Source organism: Kryptolebias marmoratus, linkage group LG4, assembly GCF_001649575.2.
Source record: "Kryptolebias marmoratus isolate JLee-2015 linkage group LG4, ASM164957v2, whole genome shotgun sequence".
In the NCBI taxonomy this organism is placed as follows: domain Eukaryota; kingdom Metazoa; phylum Chordata; class Actinopteri; order Cyprinodontiformes; family Rivulidae; genus Kryptolebias; species Kryptolebias marmoratus.
This window is the reverse complement of record NC_051433.1, coordinates 20,608,218-20,630,293: the sequence shown is the minus strand read 5'-3', so window position 1 is coordinate 20,630,293 and position 22,076 is coordinate 20,608,218. Positions and strand designations below refer to the sequence as shown.

At 40.6% G+C, this 22,076-nt stretch overlaps 1 protein-coding gene and 1 long non-coding RNA gene across 2 annotated transcripts in view; one reads left to right on the top strand and one right to left on the bottom strand.

The window, feature by feature from the left end:
* LOC108244095 (A disintegrin and metalloproteinase with thrombospondin motifs 9) overlaps positions 1-22,076 on the top strand; it is a 49,254-nt gene that overhangs the window by 16,864 nt on the left and 10,314 nt on the right. Inside the window, exons 17-30 of the mRNA XM_017429990.3 lie at positions 1,236-1,402; positions 1,524-1,653; positions 3,180-3,306; positions 3,454-3,664; positions 3,749-3,913; positions 5,469-5,630; positions 7,093-7,212; positions 10,219-10,326; positions 10,413-10,580; positions 12,501-12,749; positions 13,489-13,650; positions 13,871-14,047; positions 18,825-18,995; positions 20,831-21,007. Of these exons, the coding sequence (XP_017285479.1) occupies positions 1,236-1,402; positions 1,524-1,653; positions 3,180-3,306; positions 3,454-3,664; positions 3,749-3,913; positions 5,469-5,630; positions 7,093-7,212; positions 10,219-10,326; positions 10,413-10,580; positions 12,501-12,749; positions 13,489-13,650; positions 13,871-14,047; positions 18,825-18,995; positions 20,831-21,007 (2,294 nt within the window). The remainder of the gene's footprint in view (positions 1-1,235; positions 1,403-1,523; positions 1,654-3,179; positions 3,307-3,453; positions 3,665-3,748; positions 3,914-5,468; positions 5,631-7,092; positions 7,213-10,218; positions 10,327-10,412; positions 10,581-12,500; positions 12,750-13,488; positions 13,651-13,870; positions 14,048-18,824; positions 18,996-20,830; positions 21,008-22,076) is intronic.
* On the bottom strand, positions 19,071-20,924 carry LOC112451028. The gene is made up of 3 exons (XR_003039760.2): positions 20,816-20,924; positions 20,033-20,113; positions 19,071-19,943 (listed from the first exon to the last, which is right to left on the bottom strand). It is a non-coding gene; the product is annotated as an uncharacterized LOC112451028 (long non-coding RNA).

The following is a 22,076-nucleotide window of genomic DNA, read 5'->3' as shown; positions in this document are numbered from 1 at the left end:
GGAAAGTCAGTTACTGTTCAAGATTTCTGATGATAATTGCCATTTTTGACAGCAGTATTAGTGTAATGTGGGAAATGGCGAGGAAGGTAAAGGCAGGAAATTAGCTACATAATCGCATTAGAGCAAATGAGAGCAGAACACTGGGTGGTGAAGAGAACGGGATGCCCCAGGGTGGCACTTTTTCTGGAAAAGAGGATTATTTTCAGCCCAGGGGTGTCAAACTTCTAGAGAGAGGGAGCAAAATTAAGAACCTGGTCCTAGCTGAGAGCCAATCTGGGTCAAAAAAAAAGATATAAAATGATTTCAGATGTATTATGTATGTCAAACTATCCATACAAAGAATATAAACGATCTTTTCTCAAGACAGAGAAAGAAGTAAATATACAATTAATCAGACTCTCTGTTGCACATTAGCTCAAGTCAGACACCTGACATATTTTCTTGTCTCGAACTTTATCAGCAAGAGTTTGATCAAATTCATTTAGCTGTTTTTTTTTTTTTATTATTTCCTTATCAAAATCAGAGATTATTAAAACAAATCCAGTTTGATTTTCTTGACTAATCGGCTAATCGCGCCTATTTTTTAAGTAAAATGAGAAGCAACAAGCCAGTATCCGACCGGGCTGGGATTGTTGGGGACTAGTTGGATGACTCGAAACTGCAAGAAAACAGGCAGCTTTTCAGTTGCAGTCTCACTGATTTTTGAGTGGTGACCAGCAAGCCACACAACCATGTTTCAAATGACCAATTCTTTGGAAATCACAGCCCATTTTTGTGTGCACGGCTTGCAAAACTGTATCCTAGGCCGTGCACAATACTTTATTGCCCACACTGTACCTGCCATAGCCATTTTAAAGTTATTATGTATCATTGGCATGATTGTTTTTGGGTTTTTTTGGACACCCAACAAATGTTTCAAGACAGTTTGGAGACTCTCTGATGAATGCCGTTTACTAGTTAGCCTCCAGCGGTCACAGCCCAGTAAAATACTGGCTATAGAGACTCAATCGATAAACCAGGCAAGATAAAATTGTAGCAAGAGCCGTATCTGGCCCACTGGCCTTGAGTTTCTGTAAATCACAATACTAACACTGTTTTTCTGAGCTTTCCTGCTGCCTTCAGTTTCAAGTTATTCATTTTGTGGTGTTAGCTTGTTAGCTTTTTTTTTTCTCAGTGAAGTAAACAGCTTGACCTGAACACCAGCTTTACCTCACGCCGTTTCCGTCTTCCTGCAGCCTTATCAAATAGCCGTGGAGAATTCTTGCTTAATGGAGAATTTGTGGTCAGCATGTTCAAAAGGGAAATCAAAGTGGGCGACGCTGTCATCGAGTACAGCGGCTCTGATCAAGTGACCGAGAGGATCAACTGTACTAATCGCATCGAAGAGGAGATCGTTGTCCAGGTAAACTGCACCGAGAGTGGACACCTGGTATCCCGTGCAAAATTACTTTTATTTGAAAGGCTTAGACTGCTCACCTGTAATTCCATTGTAATGGATTTCACATTGCCTGCGTTCCTTCCAGGTGCTGTCTGTCGGGAACCTTTACAGCCCAAATGTCAAGTACTCCTTTAATATCCCCATAGAGGATAAGCCTCAGCAGTTCTTCTGGGAAGCTTATGGGCCCTGGCAGGAGTGCAGTCGTCTGTGCCAAGGTGAGGGGGAGGCACATGTGGCAGGCTGAGGTGTTTAGAAAGGTCAAAGATAAATGAGGTTAGAGTCAAGATGAGATGGAGGAAGGGAGACCTCGGAGTCAGGAATATATAAGGGAGAAAACAGCCTGGATCAATTTGCCAGCGTCACAGCTTATGACCCAAAGAATAAGTACAATCTTTCTAATGCTCAGTGTCAGAGCCCCTTCTTTGGCACGACTGTGGATCTGTCTGAGTGTGTGGGCGAGCAGAGGTGGCTTGCAGGTAAACTCTAAAACCCGCTGAGTGTTATGACTTAACTTTGTTCTGCGCGGGAATCTCTTTCTTTGCTTTTCTGACACAACTCTGCTGGAACAACCAGCAGTGAATTCCAGGGAGAAACCTTAAAACTTCACAGTTTCCTGCAGGATAAACAGCTGACATGTAACGCCCTCAGCTGAGACAAACTGAGCTCTCACAGAACTAAAATACAAAACTTGGTAACATGAAGTTATTACATGGAGCCATATGAGCTTAAATATGTCCTACTCCACTGCACAAATGTTTATTGTTTCTTTTACTATTTGTTTCAAAGGACATACACTAAAAAAAGGGGAAAAGAACATTTAAGCATTAACAGGCACATAGAAAATAAAAATAATACTTTTGGTACATGAGTCACGGTCTCATTCATATGTGCAGCTGAAGAGAAGAAGAAGAGAAGTATACTCAGATTACCATTTATTGACTTTACCATGTGTTACACACAGGCAGAAGATAGTCAGGTTTTCTTAAATATAATGTTTGGAAACTCTAGTTTTATGCAATGAATTCACACTTTACCTAATTTATTATTAAAGAGATAGTCTCATCATTTTTAAGTGATGTTCTGTCAAATAGTTGTCAGTAGTTAGTAGCTTATCAGCCGTGACATCAGTCATAGAGAAAGGAGTATGAATAAAAAGGACAGAACAGGCCCTTGATTGGCTAACCATTAGCTTAACCTGGTCGAAAACTTCTTCCCTTTTCTCCATACTGTGTTCTTTGACTGATGTAATGTCCTATTTGACAGAATGTCACTTCAAAAATAACTCTCTTAAGGATTCAAACTAGTAAAATACGCTCCTTACCCACATCCCGGACAGACTACCAGTCTATCACATGGTTAACTCTGAGTCAGAAAACCATGTAAGCTCAAGCCTGAAAGCAATTTTAATCACAAATACATTTAAAAAGTGTCTTTTAAACTCAGAGGTAGATTGCCAGACCACCTGAAGCTCACCTGCACAGGCAAAGGCAGAACATACAATCAACGCAGTAAGGTTCACTCAACCAGCAGGATCTAAACCACAACTCTCTTACTGTTAGCCAACAGTGCAGCACCCGAAGGCAACATACGTTTTGTCCTTTTTAGTGTCACTTTAAATTTGATAAATATATGCAAATATATGACAAAAGACTCTGTCATGGGTTATGTTGTTGTTGTATGTTTGAGTGCCGTATCAGATTCTTTACCTGCTCTCTAATGCTGCATTTTTGTGTCTTCCCAGGAGAGCGGAAGCGGAAGATGCTGTGCAGCAGAGAATCGGACAGTGTGGTGGTGTCGGACCAGAGGTGCCACGGTGCAGCTCGACCTGCCGTCATCACTGAGCCCTGCAACACTGAATGTGAACTCAGGTTTGTATTACCAGTATACCCAGCTTATATCACCTGATTGTGATCCAGTCAGTATATAAGATATATATATATATATATATATATATATGTATATCTTTTTCGTGAACTTGGTGTGAAATACTGGATCTGATTTATTTCCTGACTCAGATGGCATGTGGCTCGTAAAAGTGAGTGCACAGCTCAGTGTGGCCCCGGATATCGCACTCTGGAAATATATTGCACCAAGTTCAGCCGCACGGACGGCAAGATCCAGAAGGTTGATGACCGCTACTGTAGTGGTCAGAGCAAACCTGAAGATAAGGAAGGTTGCCATGGAGACTGTAACCCTGGCGGTTGGGACTACTCTCCCTGGTCAGAGGTACAGTTGGAGAAAAGAAACAGTTTCTGCACGAATGGGACTCTGTTGAAGTTTTAGTTTGTTGATGCTCAAATGTTCATGCAGTGCTCCAAAAGCTGCGGCGGGGGCACCCGACGTCGAGGGGCAGTGTGTCGGAAGGCAGCTGAGGGCAGCGTTGATGAAAGCAAATGCAGTCAAAGGGACAAACTGACCGTCCAACCCTGCAACGATTTCCTCTGTCCACAATGGAAATCTGGTGACTGGTCTGAGGTCAGTAATTGTACTCTCTTTGCTCTCACCTACTTGACAGTTTGGTGACATATGGTGGTTATTAAAAACAACAGCTAGATATTGTGAAATCGGCAGAATATTCAATGGATTTCATTTTCAACGATAATAGTGTCTTTGTGTCAGTTTTTGTTGTTTTGCATTATTAACCACCTGTTGGCATTAAAAGTGTGTGTGTTTGTCTGTCTGTTAGCAAAATATCTCATAAACCACTGAACAGATTTGAGTGAAACTCTAAGAATGTAATTATTGTGTGTATCTAACACTGATTAAACATTGGGGACAACCCAAACACATGGCCACTACAGCTAATAAATGTTAGCAACCACAAAAAATGGCGACAGGTTGATTATTTTTACAGACTTCGAGTTAAAATTTGCTGCGGTAGCAACTGAGACACATCTCCAACACATACTTGGAGCACTAACAGATTTCACAAGACCGTTTTTTATTATTTTTTCCCAATGGTTGTTGCAGTCAACATTGTCTGTCGGTAAACATAATATCTCATGAACCACTGGACAGATGTTAATGAAACTTCCAGAAAGTGTCCAGTTTCAACTAAATAACTTTTGAAGTTGGAATGCAAGGCGTAAGGTGATATGCGTTCCTTCAAGGAATGCTAGTTTAATTTCTGTTTAGTTTTCTTAGGATTTATCACATCAAAAGTGTTTCTTTGTTTTTGTTTTTTATAGTTCTTGTACATTGTACTCTGTTTGTCTCAGTTGTCTTTTCCTCCAGCTCCAGTCACACCTGCCTCTCATCAGTAATCAGCTCACCTGTTTTCACTCTGTAATCACCTTGACCAGTACTTAGTGTGTTATCAGATCATCAGTCTACTCTTTGTGTCCTACCAGTTTGTCTCATATTCTGTTAACCTGTGTTTGGTGTTAAAATTAATTCTGCTGGAGCCTGCCACCTTGTGCCTGCATTTGGGTTCATTCACTCTTACCATTCCTGTCAGGTTTTGAGCAATAGCAGAACATATTTTTTTATAAAATACAAGTACTTGCATACAGCAAGTATTTGGAGAAACCTTTTAGTTTTTCATTTTTATGCAATTACATAAGACCTATGATTATATGTTCATCTGTTAGGAAGATATTCTGGAAATTTAATTAGAATTTCAGAGAACCTTTTTTTGTTCCTAGAGCTGATTACAGATTATAAATAATTCTTTTTCTCAGAAAGTTGCTCCCCTCCCTTCATTACAAATGAGTGTTGTGTAAGTGCTGATTACAGTACTGCACAGTTGACACATTGTAGAGCAAGGAGCTTGCAGAACTGCAAGCTGCATTCCAGGAATTTTTCAGATCTCCCACGTGTTTCTGCCAAAACACTTAAAATGTATCGTATAAATATGCGTGCTCTCAGATAAATTACTACAGTCCCTGGTTTGTGCTCCCATAACACATTGATTTGCTTTGAAAACTTCAACATCTTTTCTGGATATGAACTTAAATCCCAGTCGACACAAGTGAACCTAAATGAATCCAATGTGTATGACTGTGTGATGTGAAACATTTTTGTCTTTCAGTGCCTTGTAACATGCGGGAAAGGCTACAAGCATCGTCAGACGTGGTGTCAGTTTGGCGAAGAGCGTCTAGACGATCGCTTTTGTGGCTCGTCGAAACCGGAGTCGGTGCAGACGTGCCAGCAACAAGAGTGTGCGTCTTGGCAAGTTGGACCATGGGGACAAGTGAGTCAATTTTGTGTTTTCATTATTTTTAGCGCACAGCACACATGTTTTTCTGTCAATTGTGAAAGAGCTGATTGATGTTGTCTGACACCTAACGTATCATAGACTCCCACATCTACACCTGCCTGACATTTATGTCAGACATTCACCGGGTCAGACTGCTCAAGCATTTGATTAAACTGAGGGGGAAAATGTTTTTTTTTTCACTGGTCTTGTCACATCTAGAGTTTTAAGTTAAGTAGTATTTTTTTATTAACTAGTATGACAAAGTTTTGAAACAAAGTTGCGCTTCTCTTCAGAACTGCATCGTTTTCCCATTTTTATATGTCGTTTTTTAATGTTTCCTTTATGAGCTTATAGGGGATGCAGATCAGGGTTTTCCTGGTCAATCACCAGTTATTAAAAGCTGATAATATTCAGTTAATTGAGGGCTCCTGTGTATCATCTAAAATTAGTCTGAAACTGACCATTTTAAACCACACCAAAAGTTCAGTTTAGTACGTTTATCATTAAGTATGTGATAACCAGTGATTTATTATAGACAGATGAAATGTCTCTGATGCAAAACTGGCTTTATACAAAAAGTCCACAATATAGGTTTTGCTAAAACTGGAAGTTTGTCAAACTAATGTGTTGGTAACACTGCTGTAGTAAATAATATGAGTAATTTTGCAGATAAACACATATATTAAAACACTTTTGCCTCAGTTTCTTTTGCAGTATCACCAAGAGTAGGCTGCATCCCATCTGGACAATTTATTTAAAGAATATTATCAACATGAGAAAAATTAAGTTGTCTAAAACGAGAAAATAAGTAATCAGTTTTAACAATCTCCCGGCATGAGGAAAAACAGAATTAGAAGTATATTTTTACCCAGAGCTTTTAAAGAGGACATCTCGTCTGCCTTTTCTTTTTCAAGACGTTTATAAATAGCATCACCTCAGATCACATTTTCTGTTCTGATGATTGCTCCCCACATGTAAACCACGAGCAGGTCCTGGATCAGCTCAGCTCATCGTGTAGCACCGACACTCCCTCCTACCTCACTACACCATGCAGCCCTCTCTCTGAGAATAGCAGCTCAGTGTCTCCATGCATTCTCAGTTTGTGCACACTAACGCCCCAAAAAATGTCAACTATTTCTGCGCCTCCCATCAGAGGATGTGTGCACGTTAAGATGTATTTGAAGCAGTTTAGTGAAGCGTGGCCTAATGGTAGCTAAAGCTGCCGCCACAGAAGTTTGATTCTGTTTCACTGAAGCAATCGAGCCTGAAACAAGTGCAGGCTTAGCTACGGAGGGAAACCGACTACTGCAATGTGTGTGAGTCGCTTTAAATCTGTACCACTGAAACATTTTGCTAGCTTAGTTTATTTGTCACCTCAGGTAAATAATTTTTTAAACGTTTTACTTGTTATTAATGTTTCCACTCCACTCCCTCCTTTTTCTTCGACTGAATCCAGTGCACTACCTCTTGTGGACCGGGCTACCAGATGCGAGCGGTGAAGTGTGTGGTGGGCTCCTATGGTGCTGTCATGGACGACACTGAATGTAATGCTGCCACACGACCCACAGATACCCAGGTGACACGGACACTTCACAGACAGAAGTAAACGCAAGCATTTCCCGACCACTTCTTTCAATAAAGTCAGCCCCAGCCTGTCGGATTTGATCTTGTAAGAGAAGCACGGAATTAAATGTTATTCCTCACATAAAACCACACAGCTGTCAAGTCTAAGACAACTCCTGAAGAACGGCCAAAACCTTCAAAAACTTAACAAATCAGACCTGAAATAGGTCCAGACAACTTACAGGGCCTATAGTCTTTAAGGGACAGAAAAAAACATAAAATACATTTTAAGATAAATAAATTCACAACTCAACACAGTAAAATGGTGTGTAAGAGTTTCAGATACAAGAAAGAATAAAAATAATTTAAAAACAAAACAGCTAGACTTCTATTCTGTAGTTGAAGATGTTTCGCTTCCCATCAGGGGAGCTTTCTAGTGTGGACTTCCAAGGTTTAGGCTGGATGAGATGCTTTGTTCTGAAAGTTAGATACACATGCAGATTACCCAGATAATAATAATAATAATAATAATAAAAAGATAATAGTAAAAGTCTACCCAGCAAATCCAGAGAGAACAGACTTTTTTTTTCTTGTTAATTAGAAACAGAACCCATTCAGAGGTTGCATCCTGTGGGGGTACAGCTTTAATCAGATTATGCAAATTTTGATCAGTTTTAATTTATTTAATTTAGGCTCTACATAATGAAATAATCATTACAGTCATCTTTTAAGCACAAATGTATTCATGCAGATTTGGAAAAAAAAAATTAAATCAAATGTCTCAATGGGGACGCTAAAGTATCTGTCTATCTAGCTAGTTTATCAGGTTTATTTTGTAAAAACAAAACTTAACAACAAAAAACTATTTACAAAATACTTTTTTCTTGGAAGATATGACTTGAATGTAAATGTTAGTGCAGCTACCTAACCTTGCTCATATTTTTTCATATTTGAATTCTACCTGTTGCAGGCTGTGCCATGTCTCTAATTTTTCTCCCTCTGCAAAAATCCCTATTTAAGTATTTTGTTAGGAATGCAAGTAGACAGTTTTAATGTTTTAAACAAATCATCTAGTGACAGTTATTATTAGGCATTTAAAACAGACTGACCCAAGTATTTTTACAAGAATATTTGTTACAGTAGGACAGATGTACAATATATTCAGATAAACTCACAAACCAAACTATTTAAATTGTCTTCATTTAAAAAAAAAATAGAAAACATAAGCTTGAGAACCTGGAAGGATAGTTCAGATCTTTTGAAGTGGTGTTCTAATGAATTCTTATGAACAACAAAGATCTTTGAAAGACCTGAGTTTGGAGAAATAGAGTTTAATGCTGACCCGACTGACAAGCTAATAACTAGTCTGTGCAAAGCTAAGACCAAAGTGGACTGCTGCTGTCTTGAAACGACTCCAAACTCAAACTTTTCATTGTGGTTCATTGAACACTATTTTTTAAACCTTTTACTTCCCTGACAATTGTGCATCACATGGTTATTTTCAAGCACAGATGGTTATTGCTGCAGCTGTAGCATTTCCAGCACAGCCTGCAGCACTTTCTGCAAGGAAATCATGATATTTTTGCCACTATAACCATGTAATGCAAAACTGGTGGAGGTCTGAAGGTTTGTAAAATATTGTTCGTATGAAAGACTTTTTGAGATTTCTGTTGTTTTGTACTTTGGAACTGGCCGTGCTCGGACAAGCCATTAGGGCATCTTTCTGGCCAGAGTGAATCAATAATTCTCCACATAGATTTCAAAGAGCTATGTAAATATGTGAAACAGGCTAGGTAATAACTGTTCAAAACCTTTCCACAGAAACCCACTTTAAAATATCTGAACTATCCCTTTAGGGTTACTAAATCTATTGAATCTCAATAAAAGCCTTTATCTTAAAGAACATATGTTAATTGAGACTTACATCTCTTAACAAAAGTAACTGAAAATAATGTCACAGGTTAAAAGTTTCTGCTTTACATTGAGACCATAGATAACACTGGAAAATGTTTGTCTGTTTCTATGTTTAGCCTCATCACAAACAAAAGCAAAAGAAATCTGCAGTATTTTGAGCTGAGTGAGGGTTTTGTTTGGTCAGCCTGGGGCGTAAACCCATTTCAGAAGGCTGAGCCTGCAGAGTCACGATGAGGCCCCCCTCTAGTTGCAGCAACTCTTAATTCCGGTGCTTGGGTCGGCAGAGACCGGTGACCAGTGACCCTGAAGCAGTCACCCCACCTCGTTGTGATTCGGATCAGCCAGCCATGAAGTGGGCCACCAGGCCACTAGTCCAACCACCACCCGCCACCAAGCAGCGCTTAGAAAAAGAGGGGATGAAAGGATGAAACTGAATATTAGAAGGAAACGAGAGATTATTGGCTTTTGATTTTCGCGTCAGGTCTGAAAAAGTATTGAACATGTTTAGATTTCCTATATGACTTGTTAGAGTTCAGTTTACAGCAGGAAGTGTGTGTAGGGCCTCCCCAAGCCCAGCAGTGAGTCCTATTTGTTTCTTTTAGGAAGCAGAGTGTGGAATGTGTAGTCTACTCAGAGTCTGTGCGACCTGATTAGGCCCTCATTCCTCAACACAGGGGGTCAGAGGGCACCAGAGGGCAGAGGTGGGGGGGTAACAAGGCGGAAGGTGAGGGACTAGGGGGTGGATTAGGGGTGGAGTTTCTAACCACGCCAGCATGGGCATTGGAGCCCTGAATACCACTCCACTATGACCTGTTATGACAGGGATCAGGGCTTTATGCTGAGTGGGTTACTGCTGCAATCCATAGTTTGAACTGACAGGGCAGACCCTGTTAATGTTGTTTTGATAGGGGGGGAAGGGGGGGGGGGGGTTGATGGGCAACATACCCACTACAGCGCTGAAGAATTATAGTTTAAGTTGGTAATGATTGTTACAGGAGCCGTCTCTGATATTCATGGTATTTTGTTGTCAGAGGCAGATGTTTTTACAGTATATTCATTTTGTTAATCGCTGCATGAATGGCTGAATGTGTCTCATCTTTCACAGGACTGTGAAACAGCCCAGTGTCCCAGCAGACACCCAGTTCCCCCAGGAACTAAAGTCCCTTCTCACCAGAGCCACAAAACCCAGTGGCGCTTCGGTTCCTGGACTCAGGTTGGTTCTCACATTTTCGGCCCCGATAGTTCACTTATTGATATTATTGATTTCCGGTTTCTTAGCATTTCTCTTCCTACTGACAGTGTAGTGCTAGCTGTGGCAAAGGGACGCGGATGCGCTACGTGAGTTGCCGTGACAACCACGGTGGTGTTGCGGAGGAGTCGGCATGTGCTCACTCGCCAAGACCCCCTGCCAGGGAGGTTTGCTCAGTAGTAGCTTGTGGGCAGTGGAAAGTCCTGGAGTGGACAGCGGTAAGAAAGACACCAACATCACAGGTGTTTCTCTGGTGTACAAACATTTATATTTATATTTTACATCGTATAAGATCAGTCAGTACCCTTTTAGTTCAAATCGTTTGAGGTGAGATTATGTGGAAAGGTTGTGAATGACTAATATCTTACCTGCTGCAGAAAGCTTCTTGAATGAACTTAGTTTGGAGAAGTAGAGTTTAGTTTTGAGTTTAGCTGCTTTCTCAAATCAACTCCAATTTCTAATATTTTTATTTTTTATCACTATCAGTTTTACATGGTTGGTCATATAAAATTCTGTGAATATTAGCAAGTGCAAATAGCAGCAGCAGAAGTGAGCTATAGCACTTCTGCTGGCAAGAACATCATAATAATCCTTCCTGAATAACAACGCAATGCAAAATCGAAAACTGTTTAAAAGTTTACAAAGTAGCTTTTACATGCCTCGCCAAGTTGGGATGTGCTGCTTACAGCAAGAAGTTCACAGGGTCAAAACATGGTTGGGGTTTTCCTGTGGAGTTTTTTGAAAGTTCTCCTTGTGCATGAATGTTTTTTTCTCTGGGTACTCCAGTTTCCATCTAGACTAAAAATATGCATGATAGCTTACTAGCTATTCGTTTGTCAATCCAGCCAGAATTAAACTTTATTTCTCCAAACTGATCTGTCCTTTAAATGTTGAATCAGTCAGAATTGCTGGTCAGAGTTGAGGCAAAATGTTCTGACGGACTACAATTTAGTTCCACTTCAGTGTGGATGTGTCTGACCTGAAAGATTTATTTACTCTAGCTCACTTTAAGATAACATTTTATCATTTTCTTCTAAATGTTTCCACACTGTGTAAATGTTATTGTGTGCCAGGATGTGGAGACATTATGGCAGCTAGAACACAAGTGTGGACTGAAGGCTGAAGGAGGGCTGCTGTGAGAATGGAGCGTATGTGTGTGTGTGTGTGTGTTAGTGTGTGTGTTTGTTTGCATGTGAGAGAAAGAGGAATAGGGAGTGAGGCACACGTTTCTGGAGCTGGGAGATGCAGGAGGCTGCAGAGGGGCCTCGATCTTGTTTACAGATGTTTCTCATCAGAGTCCTGGCGATACAATACAGTTAGACTGCAAGTCTGGTCACCATACACAGCACATACACACACACACACACACACACACACACACACACACACACACACATTCTTCCCACGCACATCCACATGTTACATCAAGCCAAATATCCTCAATGACCGCCTGAAAGGAAATAGTTCATTCTAAGGCCAAAGAAAAAGCTTTTTTTTTTTTTTTCAATTTCACACCCAACACTACATTTACATTTTTTCCTGAAACACAGAATATTTTTTCCTGAAACAGAATAATATAACACAGATGATATATATATATATATATATATATATATATATATATATATAGCATGCATTTAGGACCTAGGATCTCCTACAGTGTCTCCTACAGTGTTTAGTCATGAGATCTATTGTGACAGAGCTGTATAAAACAATGGACAGTCTAATCCAAGGCTTTAAGTTGAAGGCTGTTACATAAGAGTATTAGATGGTTTTACGTAAGGCAGAAACAGAACTGTGTTGGGGAGGACCAGAGAGAGAAAACACTATGTAGTGTTAGTAGGAGATCTGTTTTATGGTATTTTTCTTTATACGTTTGTTCTTGTATAATTGATCGTATCTTAACTTTTATTTTTTGCTTGATTCTGAATCTAGTTCCTAAATAAAATGTAATTTTCAGCCTATTGATGTAACACTAAAACTTGACCAAGATATTAAGTTTTTTTGTTATTATCTCCTGGTCCACTGTCATCTGCAATCACAAACAACTAATATGTTTTTTTAGCATCTAAAGAAACAAAAGATTCTTATTTTCACATGTAATTTCCTCCCCAACTCTCCATATTTGTGTCTTTTAGTGCTCTGTGAGCTGTGGGCAGGGAAAGACGATGCGACAGGTGTTGTGCGTTAACTTCAGCGAACAGGAAGTGAATGCCAGTGAATGTGACCCAGATGACCGTCCTGCCACGGAGCAGGACTGCGCTATGTCTCAGTGCCCGTCCAGTTCCAGTGAGTCCCAGCCTTCACCGTCCTCACCAGACACCAGCGCCAGGAACAACCTACCGCACAACCAGTCCCACCAATGGCGTACCGGACCCTGGGGCGCGGTGAGGCAACTTGAACACAAGCAATAGCTCCATAACACGCTGGTCAACAAACTTTATTTTTGATGCACCCTTGAACCCATTAAAACGTTTAGCAAAAAGTAGTTTGGCATGCACCGAATGTAGTGTTGTGTTTTTTGGATACAACATGGAAATAAATTCCTCACATCAATACATGGGAGATTAGATTTTTTTTAGGAAATCTAATAAATATCACATGTTAACACTTGAAAAAATTAACTTTAACAGATTGTATTTAAAATGAGCAGAAAAAAGCGGCAAAAGCTGAAAGAAACATTTTGGACAATATTTAAAAAGCTTACATAACTATTGTTCTTACTTTAAAGAGAGACTTCACATAATTTAAAGTGGTGTTCTGTGGAGTTCTTATCAATAGTCGGTATCTTACCTGTAGCAGAAACCACTCAGTTATCAGTTTAATATGTCAGACAGAAGTTCTGCCAGGAGAAGGGAAGCAAAATAAAAATAATTTTGAGGATAACTTTTAAAAAGCTGCAGAAGGTCACTTCCCACCTGATGTCCCTTAGTATTGTTTGTGCTTCTGTGAAAGTTATGTATGAACATGTTAAACCTTAGCACACACGTTGATCCATTTTGCACTGCTGTGTTAAATGAAACGTAAATAATATAATTCTCAGGGAATAATTTGAACCAATACACTGACTATCGCTTCTGACAGGTTTTTTTTGACAGTGTGCGCTCCTTGTCTCTGTTTCAACAGTGCTCCAGCACGTGTGCAGGAGGCTTCCAGCGTCGTGTTGTGGTGTGCCAGGATGAGAACGGTTACCCTGCCAACAGATGCGAGGGTCGCAGCCGACCCAACGAGCAGCGATCCTGCGAATCAGGGCCATGTCCTCAGTGGGTCTATGGCAACTGGGGCGAGGTGAGACAAACTTCTCCTCTGCAAACCTAAAAAAAAAGAAGCTTGAATAATGGTTCAGTTTTAGTCATTCAGCAAAGGCTTACGCTCGCATTCTCTATGCTTCACATAAGACATGTTTCATTTCCATATATAAAAAAATGACTTATTCTCTCTTGACTGAGATAAACCCCCTTTTCCTTCATATCTGGGTAACAAAACGGTTCCCCCTACTTGTCTTTAGTGCACTAAGCCTTGCGGAGGAGGGATAAAGACGAGGCTGGTGGTGTGTCAGCGTCCAAGCGGCGAGCGTTTCAGTGATCTGAGCTGCGAGATCCACGACAAGCCACCAGATCGAGAGCAGTGCAATACTCATCCGTGTTCTTCAAGCCCTCACTGGAGCACAGACCCATGGAGTTCGGTACGCTCATAAAAAATACTCTCTAATTTTCAAGCGCCTGTATTTTTTTTTTTTTTTTTTGCTCTCACAGACAGTTTGAAAGGGGCAGGATGACTGTGGTGATTGTGCACTGGAGACATTACGCTCCAGCTTCTCTGCTCTTACCTTCAGTCCCCTCCATCTCCTGCTCCCTCTCTGGTGCCTGCGATTGTTTCCTCAAGACATTTAGAAAGTTCACTTTTGTTGCACTTGAACAACAAAAAAATGTGCCAAAGAGTAAATCTTTACAACTGCCTTCACTGAGAGGATAAACAGGACGAACAAGGTTTTTTTTTGGTCACTACTATGAAATAAACCTTTTCTCAGCCTTGTGCTAGTTTAAAGAAAAATCAGGATCACAATCAAACTTAGATCTGTAAAATATCAGTTTGAAATAATTTATTAAGGTAAATATATATTTTTGTCTCTTTATCCCATGTATATAGTATAAACTTTCAAAGAAATAGTTTATTTTTGTGTATTAGCTCTTTGTATTCAGCCAATCAGCAATCATATACAAACACAGATGAACTTTTTTGTATATCAGGAATATTCATTACAGTGCTTTTTTCTTAATAATCCAAAGAATGGTTCATATTGTTCAGCTATGAGGTGCTGCACTACAGTATTTACCCATGAATGTTTAAATGCAAACATTAAAAGCAGCAGCTTACATATGGCACCATCTACATACTATATATGCATCCTTTTTTTTATATACATCTTCAAAAATGGATTACATGTAGAGAATTCAGTTTGTCTCAAGGCACATGTGCTTTTTACATTTAGTAATAATTAGACCATGTATTTTACAGTCATGTACCAATACACCAGCAGAGGTTTTTGCCCTCAAAATGACAACAGAACCGTAAGCAGACGTGTAAAATCTGAAGAGTCTGAAACAGATAGCATGTGAAATGATGCGTCTCACCCAGTTTGTGGTAATTAGAGCTAGCAGCCATTATATTTCAGTTTTAGGAAGTTTTTGATGCAGATTTCTATAGCGTGGCCAAACCAATAGTTTGAAAGTTTTCTGCCTTTAAAGGTGCTTGTTTTAAGTGTTTTTTTTTAATGTCTTAGTTAATGTTTGCTCTGTACAGTATTAGGAGTTGCTAAATATGTTATTCTGTGCTATATCTTCAATAATACCTCACTTGAAACAAAACAAGACTCAACTAGCCATTAAACAACAATAGCCTTCACTTCAGTGGTGCTTTAAGGGAAACCAAACATATAAAACAAGGATTCATCACATTTTTTTGTGCTTCTTGTCCATTTTGCTCTGTGATTTTATTTCTTTCCACGAGTAGTGTGTGCACTGATTAGATGCAAAATGTATCACAGTTTTGTTCAAAGAATATGCAATTGTCTTTGTCATTTGAATACAGTAACTTGCTGAAGAGAATGGGCTGTTTCATGTTTTTAACATGTGATTCCTGTAACCACAGGGAAAGTTAATGGAGCTCTTATTCTGAGACAGCCTAATGTGTCTACCTCAGTTTTACTTACGATTGCCCCCCATGCTGTGTCTTTCTTCATCCCTTGCACTGGAGGGATTTTTATGCTTTCTAAGATTAAGCATGAGTTGTTGGGGCTCTATAGTGCAGTTAATGGCCCTAAACACAGATCTGAGGCGTGCTATCTCTCACCTTTTATTTTTGCTTGCCATCCATTTGAAGCAGATTGGAAAATGGTCCAGAATCTGTGGTTAGAGGCAACTGTACTTGCAGCCCACCCAGCCGACTACTCCTGGTCATAAAAGTCTGTACTGACATCACACCTTATTTTAAGGGCCTGTTAACACAGCAGTGAGTCCATTTTTAGTCACAAATCATTTACTAATGAAAACTACTGGTTTTTTAGTGACTCCCATGTATGATTATGAGGCAGTGTAAAATCAAACTCAGGTTAAATTACGAAAGAAAACATTCTGTGATTAGTCACGTTTTTCACTTTGATGGGTTAATGGGGTTTTGCAGTTGGATTGATTTGTGGTCAATCACTGGGTGCAAATAGCCGTACTGTACAAGCAAACATATCAACAGGCTCTTGAAATAAGCACACTGTATGTCTCCTATGCACAAATGGCAGTATTAGTCTGTTTCAAACCTATTTCTGTATATTTGTGTAATTACTTGTATTTATTGTTCATTCATTATAATGTTATAATGTTGTCAATATTTAATTTTTTTATGGATTTGTTGGATTTCCAGAAAAAGATTATGATTAAAGTGAAGTAGAGGCACTATCAAAGGCGTTTTTTTCATTCTTACTTGAATAAAACATTTAAATGTTTTATCACATAAAGTGGCCGGACGGAGATCACTGAAGTCAAGGAAAAGGGGGAAAACTGCTTAGAACCTGCTGGCTACTTAATTAAACCATATCCATTTAACTATGATTTCTAAAACTAACACTGTGGTTTAGTTTTTAAAGAAATAGTCCAGATCCTTTGAAGTGGGGTTCTGTGAAAAGGTTACAAACAAATAATCTTACCTGTTGAATGACCTCGGTTTGGAGAAATGGAGTTCAACTCTGATAGTAGCACTTCTGGTGCCGCCTGGAGCAATTCTGTCTGTAATATTGTAATATTTCTGTCAGGGTAACTATTTAATGTAAACATTCATTTGCAAGAACTGCTGCAAAATGTTTTAGGCTGAAGTTGTTTTCAGCAGAAATCCACTTTGGACTTGGATGTGCTTCAACTAGTTGTTGGCTCAGAAATAAAGTATCTAAAAACATGTATAATGTGAAACTGACAGTGATGTAAAGGTTCCTAAAATAGCATACGCATTAACCTTTTTGAGACACTTTGAGACTAGAGTTGCTTTAAAATGGCAGCAATCTATTTTGTCTCGGCCTTGCATTAGTTGGTCAGTCTGGTCAGAATAAACGTTTTCTCCACACTAAGACTGTTCAAAGCGCTATCTACAACAGGTCAGATATTATTACTTTATAACCCTTCCGTAGAACCCCCTTTTGCATTTTATAGTAATTACTCTGTGTGGGAAAGCAAGTAGTCTATTCAACCTTCTACTTATATTATTAGTCAAAAAAATAAAATGATAGAAGGCAAAACTCCTTTAAAGCAGTCCTCCTCGCCAGTTAACTCAATGAGATGTTTATCTTGAATGAAAATGCATGAATCATTAAACAGTGTTTATGCTATCTTATGGGGTCTGCTGACCTCTTTAACAACTGTGCCACTGGTTCAAAGTTATTTCTATCAAGGTGAATCTCCGTCCTGTGCAACATGGCTTCAGCAAACTTCCCGTTTCATTTACTGTGCTCAGTCACTCGTAAAACCTCAGCTTTTTCTGGGATGCTTGGTGACGCAAGCACTGCTTTGAACTTGCTGTCAGCCTTTGTCCCTTTCTCATAGGCCTCTTTATTCTGGTTTAATGTCTGTCTGTCGCCACAGTGGGGGCCAGTGACTGTGGCTCAAATATGGGGAGGCGTCAACCAGACAATACAGTGGTATATTTCCAGGTCAAAGGTTATGTTTGATGTGGGGGGAAAGTCTCTTCCCCAGGTTTTCATCCTATCATCACATGCAGACTTCTGGGAAATTATCAGTGATCCAAGGTTTAAAATAACAAAAACGGGGTGTTCAAAGGAATTCCCACACATTGGTAAAAATGCAAGGGGTGGAGTGGGAACAGGGCCTCGCTTTACTGGATTTATGTGTCTGTATGTACTGCTGGAAACAAATCATATTTTTGATTTGTGATGTCTTTGAAGTGAGACAAATTTGGCTTTTCCTTTATAAGAAATATAAAGTCAAATGTGTCTAATTTGATGATTTTGTGTTGGTGTACTGAATAATTATGAAGACACAGAAAACTTGGAGTTTTATCCACAGACAAAGAAATGAAATGAAATGAACAGAGAAGTGACCCACTCTGGACTGTAAATGACTGCCTTTAGGGATTTAAATCTTTACTGGAAAGCCTAATTTCATTCTGGGCAGTTTCATCTAAACCAACCAACCAAACAAACAAATGCTGACTGCTGACGATAAAAAAACCCAGAACTTTTGGTGTCTGTTCTGATAATGAAAACAGTAAATTAATATTCAATATACTCTTTATACCCCACCCCCCCACCCCTCCCCCCAATAAAGACCAAAGCAACACAGTCAGATGTTTTAATTAAAATTTAAGTGCAGTATCTTCCAAACAGTGTTAAAATTACTCAACTAGAAAATTGTTTTGTCTGTTGGTGAAGTGAATCAACAATCTGACACAAATACACAATACTCATTCCAGTGAGTAAGAATTACACTTCTCCCTCCTTCCTACTCCTCCTCCTCCTTGAATGAGGTGAGGGGTCACAGCGTGTTCCTGTCCGGTACGGGCCCTTGGCAGTCAGGACAGAGCCACACGCTGGGCCGTGTACTCGTTCAACTCTGAGCCTGTCGCATCATATCCATCCCCACGTGCAGCGCCCCCTTTGATTATTGGAGCACAGTGGAGCTCAGCTCTGCTCCCTGTAATGCTACTGTGTGTGTGCGCCCGTCATACTGAGTTAGACTGTCGGTGATTCAGTGAACCCTAAGACTAAAGAAACTGCTGCCGGGTGAGCAGCCAGGCATTGCTATTGGACAACCTGCACATGACGTTTCCTAAAACGCCAACCGTTTTGATACCTATTGACCTTTTTTGTTCATATTTTTCTCTTTACCCTCATAGTTTCTGTTTTATTCTGGTTGAACATACAGTGCAACTTCTAATTTCCCATTCGATATTTTGTGTTGCAGTGCTCGGCCTCCTGTGGAAGAGGTTCCAGAACCCGTAAGGTGAGCTGCGTGGCTGGGCCGGGCCAGTCCATCCCGGAGGAAAACTGCCTGCAGTTGTCTCCCAAACCCAGCAAGCAGAGGCGCTGCAGAGGCGGCCGGTGCCCCAAGTGGAAGACTGGCAGCTGGGGGGAGGTAAAACACTCTCAGCGCGCCACAAAACAGTTTTATAATTTCTGTTCTCACGCTGCCAGACATATCAGCCCTTTTCTCTCTCTCTCTCTCTCTCTCGTGCTTTTTACACTTTAATGCTTACCAGCTTGCTGCCAAGTGTGTCCATATGTTTGAAACATGCACGGCTCCGACTGGCAGTGTTTATGAACTCTGCTTAGCTCCTAACCGAGACGGCGGGTCTTTTACACGTCGTTGAGTGGTTGGCTGGCGGCAGCAAAGAGAGGTGGAGGTGGTGCAGGTTGGCATGGCGGACGGTGACACCTCAGCACAAACAGCTGAACAGCTGGAGGGATGTGCACCCCCCGTCTTTGATCTCAAGTCCAGTCAGTGTAAATCTATTCCTCCCGTCTGTATCCCCCCTTCCTCTCCTTTGCTCCTCACCTTCTCCTCTCTATCCCTCTTTTATCTTCTGACTGCTGTCTGTGCCGCCACAATGGGAACCACATGTTCCTTTGAGCGTGCTACTGGAGGCAGTTCGCTGACGTCACTGCGCCAGACGCACTCACAAAAACGCACCTGGGTGCCTGCCCTGCGCTGCTTCTCATTTTTGTTCTCCTTATTTTCGCTCTGTTTGTTTCTTTTTCTCCCCCCTCTTCTTCCACCCTCCTTCTCTGAATTCACCCCCACCACTCCGAACATGGATGTGCTGCAAACGCCAAAGAGAGGATGTGTTTCTCCTCAGAACAGCTGTGGAGCGGGATGCACGCCAAGAGCCAAGGATACTCCTCATAAGGCTTTTAGTCAGCAATCTAGACTCATGTTGGAATTCGCTAAAACTCTAAAACAAAGAAAGAAGTAATTAATCTTTCTTAGACTTTGACGCGATGGTCTGTTGAACCGTCTCCAGTTTGTTGTAATCCTGCAGCTGCAGCTCACGTTTCAGGTGAAGCAGCAGCATCTGTAGGGAGACTGAAAGAAGAGTTAATTTTCACTTCAACAGAGCTGAAATGAATGAGCAAAACCAACAATGTCATGCACACTGCTTCAGCATCACTTACTAGTTGAACACGTGGGGGTTGATAGAAACCGGCGACATGATCCGCCAAGCAGACTCTAACATCTTCTCATTTCTGTAAAACCTGATTTAATTTATGAATATGAACATGACCTTATAGGTTGCAATCATTAAAAACAGAACACATTAAAAGGTACTCATTGCAATGTCATGACGTAAACGCAATAAGAGACAAAATCCAGATTTTTTTTCCTTATATCAATGTTTAGCAACTAGACTTTAAATGAAAAAGCAAAATTTGCAAACAGCTGCCAACTTCCACATGTTTACCTACGAAACAGGCGGACTGAATGGAAATAGGTCAACAACTGCGAGCCATTTCAGATCAACTTTTGATGTACTGGTGCATATTTTCGCTCTGATTTGTTGAGTAACGTATGCAGACAAAAGTGCTTTGTTTACACTGACCGCGTACCTGCAGTTCAGAATTGCGTATCAGTATATATGGAAAACTTTAATTCAGGATAACCTTTTTATGTTTGATTTCATAGTTTGCAATGAGGACCTTTAACATTTATTGGCCCCACATTGGACCCAAGACCTACATTTTGTTTACATTGTTAAAAAAAATGCAATAGAGAACGATTTAAATTTACATTTATTTTGTAAACCTTTACAGGAATTTATCCACACACCAGCTTTAGTTTAAAACTTCGCATCAAACATGAAAACAACAAAGAAATGTCATGACTTAAGTCTTGTGTTCCCATAGTTAAATCAATAAATAATAATAAAACAAAAACTAAACAAAGTAATAAAGTTTTACCTCCTCTCCTTTCAGTGTTCAGCTTCATGTGGCGACGGCATCCAGCGGAGAGAGGTGTTCTGCCAACTCGGTGACCGCCGGAGTCCTCTGGAGAGCGGCTGTCCCCAGCGCTCCCGGCCGCCGTCCAGCCAGACGTGCCGGGTCACGGACTGTCCCGCTCGGTACCGGTGGAGGGAGGGCGACTGGCAGACGGTGAGTGGAGGGGAGGGGAGACAGTGAAGTGTGCAGCTATGCCGCTCGGCCATGAGTGAACGTGCTCTGCCGTGTGAAGTCGCCGCTGCGCGTCAGGAGGCCGGAGAGAGGAGCAGAGGAGAGAGGGAGGGACGGAGGGAGGGAGGGAGGCGTGCAGCGAGCACCGTGGTCAGAGACAGAGCCTGTTTATTTTGATTTTTGATTTAATTCTCTTTAAAAGAAAAGGGGCTCAAGCTCAGTTTATTTCATTTCCAAATACAACGGGGTGGTGCATTTTTACACGTAGTTCTATGTGGACTGACCCACACACCTGCGCCTGACTCTTAATTATCCATCGTGACTTAGTTTAAACCAAATCCTGCTGGAAAAAATCCCCTTCTTTCATTCAGCTTTTATGTAAGGTTTTCATCTGAGCTTTAGCACAAAGTTGTCTGCAAGTATTTGTTTCTGCATCCTACTGGAGCAGTGTTCATCAACTGCCAGCCCGCGGGCCCAAAGTGGCCCACGTGGGTGCTGGTGGTGGGGCGCTAAGACTCAATAAAGCTGCAGGTTTTCCAGGTCAGTTTTGCGTTTTATGCTCAAGGAACAATGGGCAGTAACACAGGAAGCAGAACCAAGTAACTAAAACACATCGAACCTAAAAGAGAGCAGCTAAAGAGCTAAGAAGAGAACAACAAACAACAAGGAAATAAGACAGACAACCCGAAGATCTGAGTCTGAGTATGTGTTGGGGAAGATGCTCAGCTACTGCATCAAATTTTAGGTTAATGTCTGTGAAATTGGCTGAGTTGTAGGCATCCTTTTGTTGGCTGGGGTTGATTAGCTGTGGCAGACATCTTGAACCGGGGTGACTCTGGAAATGAATAAGTTGTAAATGCACATCTAATGATTACTTTCTGAAAGTTTCATTATAATCCACTCAGTGGATTATAATTATAATTGTATATAATTATAATTGTAGTTGACTAATAGTGAATGGCAAAGGTTTAGTGCTCAGCGAGTGAGTTGGGCATGACTCTCAGCTACCAACAAACTAAAGTTTAGCTCAATAGCTGCAAAAACTGACTGA